Genomic DNA, 12557 nt, shown 5'->3' with positions numbered 1-12557 from the left:
GTGGGGATGTACGCAGGTGATCCAAACCAAGGTGCAGCAGCGTCAGTGGAGAAAAGCAGTCAGACTCTGTGTGTGGGAGGAGATACCTGCTCATGGAACAGACCGGGAGATGAGAGAAAAGCAAGGTTTTGCCCGAGCAACACTGCTAACTAACGAGCGAAGACCAAGGGTGGAGTGCGGACAGCGAGGAGCCCTACAGATCCCAGGTGCTGAGCAGGAGGGGTGGGAGCCACCGCAGGCCTCCGAGAAGAGGCCTAGACATTCTGCGCTTCCAAGGCTGACCTGAGCACTGCCTGAACACGTGGGCACAGGGTTCTCCCTGATGAACCTGTTCCAAGGATAGTCACTGCCTTTGTGTAGACTGTAAACGACTTTACAGCCCAAGGATGAAAAGCCTACCTTGTGATGGCTATGTGTTCAAGCTGTCTTAGAGTTGCCTGTCATTTTAAGATTTTACAGGGAGACAGACTGTCACCAGAGGTTGGCCACAGAATTTCTCTTGACCACTCTCTTTATCTCATTTGCTGCTTGAAGGATGGGATCTCCCAAAGCCTTGCTAGGAACTAAGGCTGAATGCAGGTCTCAATAGGATGTGGGGTTTGGAGACAGACCTCTTTTCTATGACATCCCATCACTACCCCCCAGTGGCACTGCGGGAAAAATGTCTGTTCCAGTTTAAAGTGAGACCTGGCTTGTCTGCCAGGACAACCCATTCCCCATTTTCTCGTGATACGCTCTGTCAGCTTACCCTCGTGCCTCGGCTGGGGTCGTCCCTGCTTCTCCCCACACACACCCACAAGCTGCTGTCCTTCTCCCTCTCATGTAAAACGGCACCTGTCTCCTCACACCTCCTGAGGCCAGACTTCTCTGTTAGGAGCCCAGGCAAGCAGCTGGTGCTCCACTGCGCCCCCTGGTGCAGTGGTACAGGCATGTTCTGCAAGAGGCCCCAGGCACTAAGCAAAAGACGGCCTCCTCCTCTACATTTATCTTGAGCAAAACTCCATTTTTTTTAAGTTATGTATGTGATATTGTATTACCTGTAAACTTGAACTAGCAGTAGTAAAAAGAACGTTACAAAATACTGGCTATGAACACAAAGCATTTGAATCTAATATTACTAAAAATCACTGGAATGCAAAAAATGAATTTGGGATATGAGAAGTATGTAATTAATTAACAAGATTTAGTATACTGTCACAAAAGTGGAAGGGATAACAGAAGGTGACAGAGGTGTCATCAGCTGGAACATTCGTGTACCTTAGGATAAAGGTAGAGGATTAGAAAGTTTAAAAAAAAAAAAAAACAATGGGAAAAGTTTCTTGGACGTCCACAAGTCACAGCAACAGCCTGTGGAGCAGAGAGCACCCAAAGGACACAAGAGAGCACATGGATGACATGTGACACCCTGGAGACGACAGGGACCAAGGGAGGTGCTCTGTTAGAGGAGCATAAAGGTTGTGGGTTCCAGCAAAGCTCAGCTGCAGCCTGGGCAACCAGGAGACAGGCAAGAGGAGAAGACAAGGGGTGTCTCCTGTCAGGCACAAGAGGGCCACCAAAAGACTGCCAGGGAGCAGGGGACCTTGACCTGCAGGCACAGAGAAGGAAGGTACAGGCAGTGCCCAACCAGAACGGCAGGACCACATCTTCTGTTTCTTGACATGGGTTCCACTGCATTGCCCAGCTGGCCCTGAACTCATGGGCTCAAGCAACCCTCCACGCGGCCTCTCTGTAGTAGTGTTATTTTCCTAACAAATCATGCTTTTCACCAAGGTTTCAAAAGAACAAGCAATGTTCACAACCATTTTATTTGTGATAGCCAAAAACCGGAAAGAGACCAAATATCTGTCAATAGATTAAAAACTGTGGAAAGAGACCAAATATCTGTCAATAGATAAAATACAGTGTCTACAACCGAGCAGCAGAAGTGAGTGTACCAGGGGTTCTATACTATAGACGCCCCTTAGGAACGGCCAATGGCCTTAAAGCCACTCGTGGGAGACAACACAGGACCTGGTGCCACAGCCACAGGAATGTGAGCAAGGCAAATCTAACAGCAGCAAAAGCACAGCCCCCTGTGACGGAGGGGAGGCAGTGGTACGAAGCAGAAACGGGCACAAAGAAATCCACTGGGGTGAGCAGAATAACTTCTATCTTCACTGGGATGGTGGATATGGTCCTACGTCTACCAACATTTGCAAAATTTATTTTAAAACTTTCATCCAAAAGTCTGTTCGTCTTATTAACAATAAACTATACTTATAAATAGTACACTCACTGCATATAACATCCATATAAAAGCTGCATATGATAGAAATAATATTTGAACTAAAACAAATACAATACCTTTGTCCACCTGCAAAGTTTTACCCCGGAATGGCTCCCAATCAACTGATAACCTGAATGGAAAAGCAAGAAACACAGATTGAGCTCATCCAAAGTCTTACAGCAAAAGGTGATATTCAAATTTAGCAAACACAAAATATTAAATGTTTAATTTGCCAAATTGAGAAGATAAATAAATAATTTTAAATGTACATGCATTTAATGACACACTCAAAGAAACAACAAACTAATCCAAATTCACAAAGGTTTTAAACTCTCAGTACCTAACAGATCTCACAGGCCAAACTCAGTACAGCTCTAAAATCTCTGACCACACAATAAACAAACTTGACCCACAACACACACGGAGACTGCTCCCAACAACTACAGAACACACTCCCTGAGGACCTGGGAAGCAGAGACTCCCTGAGGACCCAGGGAGCAAGGCGGAAAGGACCACCCACCAGGGCCTAAAGCCAAAGGAAGATTATGCTTCCCATGAATGACCCAGGAGGCAATCATCCGCAATCTGAGGAAAAAATGAAGAACCAGATTGTCAATGGAGATTGAAACAAAGAAACACTGCCCCAAATTCTAGGAACTGCAACCAAGTGTGCATTCTCAGTACCTCCGCAAACTTACATTTAAAACTGCTGAGCCAGCCAGGCGCAGCAGTGCACACCTGTAATACCAGCAGCTCGAGAGGCTGAGGCAGGAGGATACCGAGTTCAAAGCCAGCCTCAGCAACTTAGCAAGGCCCTAAGCAACTCAGTGAGACCCTGTCTCTAAATAAAATGCAAAATAGGACTGGGCCTTCAGTAGATGAATAGATTAAAAATGTGGCATACATACACAATGAAATATTACTCAGCAATAAATGAGAACAAAATCATGACATCTGCAGGTAAATGGATGGTGTTGGAGAAGAAATGCTAAGTAAAGTTAGTCAATCCCACAAAAACAAATGGCAAATGTTTTCTCCAATATAAGGTGACTGACCCATAGTGGGGTAGGGAGCGGGAGCATGGGAGGAATTGGCAAATTCTAGATAGGGCAGAGGCATGGGAGGGGAAGGGGGGGAGCAGGGGGGTAGCAATGATGGAGGAATGTGATGGACTTCATTATGTAAAGTACATATATGAAGACATGAATTGGTGTGAACATACTTTATATACAAACAGAGATATGAAAAACTGTATTCTACATGTGTATTAAGAATTGTGATGCATTCCACTGTCATGTATTTAAAAAATAAAAGCAGTTACAAAAAAATAGGGCTGGGGATGTGGCTCAGTGGTAGAGCACCCCTGGGTTCAATCCCCAGCTCCCCCCAAAAAAAGGTATAGAACTGCTGAGCCACATAAGACATGGAAAGCATGGATGTCTTTCCTTTTTAAACAGCTAGAAGGGCAAACAGCAGAACACTCAATCAGAATTCATTCAGCAGTTTCTCAGACGCTTTGAGAGCAAGCCACAGTCACTTTGAATCTCTGGCACAGAGAGACTTGCAGACAAATAAGGCCAATGGAGAGAGAGTGTCTGGGTGAAGCAGAAGCCATCAGGGCTGGTTACTCGTGGCACCCACAGTCTCTAGGGGCCATGTTCATAGGGCTTGATCATAAATCTTGCACATAAGCCAAGCACTGCTGTTGACTTGAGGACTGGAACTAAGTCCAACTGAATAAGTAATCTCAGGTGTAGAATTAACATTTAAAAGACTACCAAGGAAAACTTTAGGTCCCCTCTTCGATTCCTACACTATGTTGTTAATGCTACTAGCATAAAAATCATGCTCTAATTTATTAGTTATTTAACTCTCTCATTCCGGAGATACACAATATTCTATACAATTCTACTTTTAGGTTTAAAAATGTGCAAATTACAAGACAAAGAAATTTCATAAACCACAATGCCAAGATGAGCCAACTGTACATAGATGCTAAAACTCAAAGTACAAAATTCTGGTCCCAGCCAGGACAGAACAACAGAGGATTTACTATTCCAGTGGAAACACCAAAAAGTGGGCAAAATATGAGAACCACAGTTTTTAGGATATGAAACATTAGGCAACAAAAGTCAGTGACTCCAGAGACAAGCACGGTTGCTCTCAGGAGCCAGCCTGAGTGAGGCGGGTACAATCCCCAGCACTAACGGAAAAGAAGGAAATCAAGGAAACAGGCAGCAGATTTAGGACACCCTCTCTCTGGGTTGGGGTGCAGCCCGGGGCAGAGCACACACTTAGCATGCATGAAGCCCGGGAGTGATCCTCCACCATTAAAAAAGAAAAGAATTTCTTCAGGAAGAATGGAAAAGATGTCAGACAGATCACAGACCTAAAGAGTATGGTATCTATATGAGTAAAATTAAAAAATTCTTTTTTTCAGAATATTTAATTCAGTCTTTTTTCTTTCTCTCTCTTTTTTTTTTTTTTTTTTAGAGAGAGAGAGAGAGAGAGGGAGAGAGAGAATTTTAATATTTATTTTTTAGTTATCGGCAGGCACAACATCTTTGTTTGTATGTGGTGCTGAGGATCGAACCCAGGCCGCACGCATTCCAGGCGAGCGCGCTACCGCTTGAGCCACATCCCCAGCCCCCTCTTTTTTTTTTTTTTTTAAATACTTTGTTAGGTGTTAGTGGACCTTTGTTTATTTATATGTGGTGCTGAGAATTGAACCCAGTGCCTCACACATGCTAGGCAAGCACTCTACCCCTGAGCCACACCCCAGCCCCTCTTTATTTTTCTTGATGGGTGATACTGGAGATCAAGCCCAAGGCCTCACACTCAATGGGCAAATGCTCTGCCACTGAGCCACACTCCCAACTCAAGAGCCTTTCAAATTATGTAAATCCTTAATAGATAAGCAACCGCTTAAACGCAATATGATGTCGTGTGAAATGGAGAGCACAATGACCACTGCACAGAGGTCCAGAAGGGAGACAGAGCTCACTGTGGTAAGGGCACCCCCCACACCAAATGGGTGACACAGCGAAATATTCTTTAACCACAATACTTGGACCAGAAATGTTCTGGATTTCATATTTTTTTAGATTTTGGAATATTTTCATGTACATTGATACGTCAGGGATGAGATCCAAGTGTAAAAATGAAACTTATGCATGTTTGGTAAACACCTTGCACACACAGCCTGAGGGTAATCTACACAGCACTGTAAGTGTCCCTGCCTTTGGACGGAGACCCATCACTGATCAGGTGTGGTTTCCCATTTGTGGCACCACACAGGTGGCTCAAAAAGTTTCAGACTTTGCATTTCAAACTTTCAGAATATGGTGCTCAACCTTTACCGTCAAGGACACACCAATGTGATAAAGAGGTGTGGTGTCCAACCTTGAGCAACCACCAAATGACAAAGTGCTAAAGCTGACAAGCCGACAGGCACGAGACACACAAGTCACAAGGAAACAATCTAAAAAAAATTGGAAAACAGAAAAAGGAAGTTCAAGAACAGGAAAACAGAACACAAACAGCACAACAGCAGTCGTAATCTACCACAAAATGCCTAAGTGGAAATAGTCTAATGCAATAAAATTATTTAAATCATATAAATATTGGCCTGCACCCTCTCCCTGACTGATGGTCCCCTGAAGGAGATGCTGTCTCCTGTTTCTCTGCGTTACCAGAACTGCCACATCAAAGGCCCTTCACAGATATGAGGGGTGCAAAGGACAGGGAGGAAGGTCAATCTCTAGACTCCCAATTCATTACTCTTCTTCTACAAGAAACCATGGTTATAAGTCAACAAGGTATGAACGCAAAACCCCAGCTGTGACCCTCTACCAAAAACACTTCTCACTACCTCAATGCCATACCACATGACCCTCCCTTAACACCAGTGGCTGGTGAGGAAGTCCATGTGCACACGTGAGCCACTGACAGCGCAAACGCTGCCCAGAGAAGTGCTGCTCCCCACCACCAGATCAATAGTGAGACCTAGAAACAAGGGCTGCCCCGGCTGCTGAGCTGACCAGAAGGAGGCTGTGTCCTCCCCCTTGGTAAGCCCTGCTTTGTGCCCCCTCCCCTGGGCATCAAGCTGGGTGCCTGAGCATAGCCTGAGACAGCCCCGGGGTTCCACCTTGCTTGGTAAGAGCTTCCCGGAGAGCAGGCGTGAGCATGGCTCTCCCTTCACCGCCTTCCTTCTTCCCTCTGCTCCCGAACAGACCTTTCTCTTCCTGCTGCTCCTCTTCTCTCTGTTGAAAGTAAAAAGAATGAAATCCAGACTTAGCAATGTGCAGTGGACAGACCATCGCAGACCAGGAGGGCTCAGTCAGCAGAAGGCCCCCGCGGCCTGGCCGGACCTGCGCCACCAGGAGGCCACATCCAGTCAGAGGAGCATCCACACACCAGGTCCTGGCTCTAGAAATATGCGCTCCCACCACACAAGCCACCAGGGCACCTGACACACTCTGCCTGAGTCTGGCAAGCTGCTTGCTGACTCTGAAAGTCAACTTTCTCACCTGAAATATGAAACAGTAAGTATCCCTAAAGCAGAGACGCACAGGAAAGTAAGGGGAACACCACGGGGCTCACTGGGCTCAGTAAAGGACAGCGCCAGTGACCCACTTCCTCCAGCCATGCCCAACCTGCCCAGTTACCACCCAGTCATTGCAAGGTAGGATGGACAGACTGGTTAGAGTCTGGCAAGCCAGGTGTGTCACACTCTGGCAGTCCTGCAAGAACCCTAGGGAGACAGCTCACATCTAAACCACAATAGGACATAGGTCAGATTGTACCATTAAGGAGGAGGATAAATTTGATTCCTAGATATATGTGGGAATCACCTGATCTGTCCATTAATAAGGTACACTTTCCCTTTCTAATTAGAAAATAATCTGAGAGGGATTCTACTCATCCAGTTACTTCTATCATTTCCAGGAGATTACTCTTTGGGATGACATTTGGAAATATATGTTTATGGGTCTAGGGTTATGGCTCAGCGGTAGAGCACTCGCCCAGCATGCGCGAGGCCCTGGGTTCGATCCTCAACACCACATAAAAATAAATAAACAAACAAAGGTATTGTGTAAAAAAAACTTGCTTTAAAAATAAAAAGAAATATATGTTTATATCTGTTCTGCAAAGACCTTTTGCCCAAATCCTTGCTTAAATCAATTATTTACTGGAGACTGAAAACAGGTAATTTTTCGACTCCATCATGCATTCTGTATCATCTAGAAACCTCCACACCTCTCCTGTGAGTCACACAAGGATTGATATTTTAGACTGGATGTAATACAACCCTTAGTTCATTGATCTTTTTGAATCTCAAATTTCTCAAACTTGGCCTAAGGGGAAGCCTCAAGTTATTTCCCATATCCCTCTGGTAGTGTCCACCAGTGTTTGGTGATTAGTTGTTCAACGAGCTGTTTCAGGGTTCATCTACTGCGCCCTGAAGTGGGGACAGTCTAGGCAGGACCCTGCCCTAAGCACGGGCATGTAACACCAACCCAGGTAGTTTGTGTAGAACTGAACTGAGCTGCAAGAGTTGATTGTGAACATAAAAATCTTTTCTGAGAACACAGCTAGAAAATACTATTTACATGCACGTACACACGCACCCACCTGAACGCGTTCAAACCATGTTTGCAGATATACAATAAATAGCTGTTGTTAAAATCCCAAGTCCATCTCAGCCTCCACTGCAAACCCCACATGGCCTGGAAATCACACTGATTCACATGGACCCATCCCACCACCTCCCGAGATGCTCAGCAGTGTCCCGGGGTGGGCAGAGTGGTTTGTTTGGAACAGTGCCTGATAGGCTATTTGCCAACAGGCTGCACTGCACCACCTGGTCAGATGTGGTCTGTACTGGTGACACTACATCTTCACAGCAAAGCACAAGCCTGAACCAACAGATCCTGGGTTGGTGTCCCAGTGACGCTGAAGCAACGCCCTAGCCATTCTGGACTCGCGCCTGCAAGGTACAAGCACTGGACAGATGGGGGTGCTGTCCCACTCTGGAACTGTGCTTCTTGGTAGATGATAAACACAGACCAGTGTGGTTTTTCACCTGCTCTTCCCTTGCCGTGGGTGCACTTGAGCATTTTTTCCTACCTTCGAATCTGCTGGCAGAACTTCTGAGAATTGCCTACTCATTTCTGGTAAGGTCAGTCCTTCTTATTACTACTTCTGCCAAGGTTTTCCTAACAATTCTTGCATGTTTGTTGGTACACTGAATTTATGTGTAATTTAAAAGAAACGACATCTTTACCCTACCTAAAACAAGGTATGTCTTCCTCTTTATCAAGTCCACTTTGATACTTTCATGAATATATTAAGCTTTAAAATACAGGCTTAGGGTGTTTCTTTCTAAATCAAGTCCTAGGTGATTATATTTTTATGTGGCTATTTTATATGCAGCATTTTTTTCACAACAGGTTCTCGAGGGCTATAACATAGAAATACAAAGCTTATTAACTCTTTACGTTACATCCAGCTGCCTTACTGAACTGTCACTTGATTTTGTATAGGTTTTTCCCTGGTTTTCTCAGATTTTAAAAGCTTTACATCTTCTTTGTTCCAAGGCTTACAGATCTGATGTATTTTCAGTTTAAGGAACTCTCATTTTTCAAAACTTACACTAGTCTTTAGGTTTGTATGTATTATTTAAATTGCAGATGATTAGAATGCACATAAACCCTGATAGGTTACACACTCTCACCTACCCCTAAGCACTCCCAGCCCATTCCAGCACTTTCCGTCTTCCTAGAGCCCCCCATGCTGATCTCAAGGTGCAGCCCAGGCTGCCAGATGAGAGCCCCGCACCTCTTGTCCTGTACAGAATATAGCAGACTTGAGCAGAGTCCACACAAACCCTCAGACAGCGAGGCCCACCCAATCCACCGTCCACCTTCTCCTCTGTCCTCCTCCCATCCCCCGCTTATCCTCCTAGGAGTCTATTTTTACAGGGCCGGGAAGAAACAAGTTCCACAAAACTCCTGCATGTGGCAAAAAAAAAATTGTCAAACTATCAAGACAGAAACCAGAGAACGGAGACTCTCACTGTGAGCTCTGACGGACCACGTGAAAAACAGAACACTGGAGATCAGCTGCCGGCAGGATCAGTGAGCACTTCCCAAAAGAACAATACCTTTTCTTTCTTCACGAGATCCATCACTTTTCCAAGATCCTCAACATCAACAACAGAATTTGGGCCCTGATGTTCGCCAGCACCAAACTCTTCCTCACTGCTTCTCTCACAAGGCTCTTCCTCCTGGAAGAGAAACGCAGAGAGAAATACTTTGTTTAAAAAGAGGTAAGGGGGGCTGGGGCTGGGGCTCAACGGCAGAGCGCTTGCCTGGCACATGGGAGGCCCTGGGTTCGATCCTCAGCACCACATATAAATAAATAAAATGAAGGTAATGTGTCCAACTACAACTAAAAAATAAATATTTTTTTAAAAAAAGAGGTGAGGGATACACTGTTCAAAATAACAGGCAATTTCTCTCACACTCCTTCCAATGATAATATCACCATCTTTAAATTATTATTTAAAAAAAAAATCCTGTCTTTGGCATCAGACTGAGTCCTGTAAAGGACACCACACAAGAACAACTGATGGCCCACCTGCCCTCCCACACGACCAGGGTGAGCAGCAGCAGGTGAGACGGCAGCTGGACGTGGGCTGGCTGGTGCTGGGGAGCTGACCAGCAACACATAAGCCCCGGATTCCATCCCCAGCACCACCAATGCAAGCCAAAGAAAGTGGAGGTAACGTGGCACCACTACAAGGAAACCTTTGTTGATAGGATTCGAATCCCCAGCAGCTCCAAAAAGAAAAAAGAAACACGCTGAGCACCTACTGTGCGCTCAGCACACAGTGCTCTCCACATGCTCTGAACAGATACATGGAATTCATACCCACTCAGGCCTCCTACCAGTGAGGAGAGGGAGGCTGAAGAGGCTGGTGAGGGGCAAGCACAGGCACAGCCTCACCCCTTTCTCCAGGGAGATGTGAAGGCAGAATGCAGGATGAACAGGTGCTGGGAGATGAAGTAAACAGCAGGTACTCTATAACTCAAGGACCATTTTAAAGCTGGAAGAAACTAGGCTGCCAACCTTTGTGTGCTGGTCAGAATGCTCCAGACCACAGCAGAGACACCACAGTCACCTGGCACAAAACAGCTCTTCCGCCAAGCGGCTCCACATTCAGTCCCAGGTGATGCTGCCATGGGCACCCTCAATGCCTCCCACTTAAAACCAAGCCTGACACTGCAGAAGCAGCATGTGGCCGGCTCACTGGTCTGCCTTCTGTGTTGTCAATAAAGGAACAGGCAGTCATCTTTGCCTTTCTTCCATGTGACAAAACACAGCCAGGTACCACAAAATGACAGCCAATAGCAGACCATACACAATTGTATCCCAGGAGATCATCACTCCTACTGAGGTCACAGCCTTCTTAGTTTACGTGTTCTATGGTGCCTGTACGACAAGGAACCACGTTCCTAAGATCCTGTGCTCTGGCAAAGCAGCACTGGGCTAGGAGCTATACCTGAAGGGAGGGTCAGGAACTGGGTCGAGTGCCCGCCTATAACATAAACAGCTCAGTGGTCTAGTGCCTGCCTATAACACGAGCAGCTCAGTGGTCCAGTACCCACCTATAACACAAGCAGCTCAGTGGTGGAGTGCCCACCTATAACCCAAGCAGCTCAGTGGTCCAGTGCCTGCCTATAACTTGAGCAGCTCAGTGGTCGAGTGCCCGCCTATAACACGAGCAGCTCAGTGGTGGAGTGCCCGCCTATAACACAAGCAGCTCAGTGGTGGAGTGCCCGCCTATAACACGAGCAGCTCAGTGGTCCAGTAGCCTGCCTATAACTTGAGCAGCTCAGTGATCAAGTGCCTACCTCTAACATGAGCTGCTCAGTGGTTCAGTGCCTGCCTATAACACAAGCAGCTCAGTGGTCAAGTGCCTACCTACAACATGAGCTGCTCAGAGGTTCGGTGCCTGCCTATAACACGAGCAGTTCAGTGGTCGAGTGCCTATAACTTGAGCTCCCTGAGTTCCAGCTCCAGCACCCACAGGGGAAAAGACATGTTCAACTCACCTCTCCCCAACTTCAACAGAAAAACTTCTTCAGGTGAAGGCCACTTCATCTCCCAGTTCATGCACAAACTCTCAAGAACGCAGACAAGAGTGGCATCTGCAACACACTTGCTAACAACTCATCATTCTGCCAGCTCTGGTCCAGTGCTTCCCAGCCACCATTGGAACACACAGACCCACATGCACGCTGTCCCACTGCAGTTATCCCGGGGCGATGAAGATCAGTACTGCCCATGACCCCACGTTCCTCTCTCCTGTCCAGTGGATTTCAGAATCTTAGATACAAGCAAGACACCGGGGATCTCCTCATCCATCCCTCATCTTATCCTAAACCACAGGTCAGTGAACACTTTCTGTAAAGATCCAACAGAAACACTTCTGAACTTCAGGATGTGCACGCTCCATCCAAGCCAGCAGCTGTGCCACTCTTTTAACACTAAAGCTGCTACACAAAAATGTAGGAATCACCGTGGGGCTGGGGTTGTGGCTCAGTGGTGGAGCGCTCGTCTAGCATGCACAGGGCACTGGGTTCCATCCTCAGCACCACATAAATGTAAAATAAAGATACTGTGTCCACCTAAAACTTAAGAATAAATTAAAAAAAAAAAAAAGGAATCACCATGGCTATGTTCCCCAAGGCTTTTAAAAAAATAAAAAAATCTGGCAGCAGACATTCCTCTATATATTTTTAAAGGCCTCAGAGTTTCAGGCAGAAATTATCAGGCCAGGAATTTACTACCTCCCAAGGGAACCCAGGTCATTGCCACATAAAAATTGAATCACACCCACCATTAACTTGGCTCTGCGACCTTGGGAAAGCTTAAAAGTTCTCTTCTATGAACAGTAAACACAGTTCATGTGAGGCATGAGAGCTAGAAAACTAATATAACACATTCCCCTCCTTTTCAAAGGCTCTGATCCAGTTAAAGCACCACAAGGACACACACTATGAAGTGGTAAAGCTTTAAGGAAAGAACCCAGGAATACAGAACCACACAGTTTGGCTCAGAACCCATGAGCGGCGGCCTGAACAAGATGGCGCCTGGGCCAAATGTTAGGGATGATAAACTGGCCTGGCCAGGGAAGACAAGTGAAAAGCTGTTAGAGGTGAACAGGGGGAGTGCTGTGGTAGATATGAGATGTCTCCAAAAAGCTCATGTATAAGACAAGCAG

At 46.1% G+C, this 12557-nt stretch overlaps 1 protein-coding gene across 3 annotated transcripts in view; it reads right to left on the bottom strand.

Annotated features, from left to right (window-relative positions):
- The window catches only part of LOC143384769 (S-adenosyl-L-methionine-dependent tRNA 4-demethylwyosine synthase TYW1-like), a 121378-nt gene that overhangs the window by 92544 nt on the left and 16277 nt on the right, over window positions 1-12557 (bottom strand). For all 3 annotated transcript variants that reach the window (XM_076839889.2, XM_076839887.2, XM_076839888.2), the window contains exons 7-9: window positions 9432-9554; window positions 6414-6528; window positions 2344-2396 (exon numbers count right to left, since the gene is read on the bottom strand). In XM_076839889.2, the coding sequence (XP_076696004.2) occupies window positions 2344-2396; window positions 6414-6528; window positions 9432-9554 (291 nt within the window). The remainder of the gene's footprint in view (window positions 1-2343; window positions 2397-6413; window positions 6529-9431; window positions 9555-12557) is intronic.

Source organism: Callospermophilus lateralis, chromosome 19 (assembly GCF_048772815.1).
Source record: "Callospermophilus lateralis isolate mCalLat2 chromosome 19, mCalLat2.hap1, whole genome shotgun sequence".
Classification (NCBI taxonomy): Eukaryota; Metazoa; Chordata; class Mammalia; order Rodentia; family Sciuridae; genus Callospermophilus; species Callospermophilus lateralis.
This window is presented reverse-complemented; position numbering and strand designations above follow the sequence as displayed.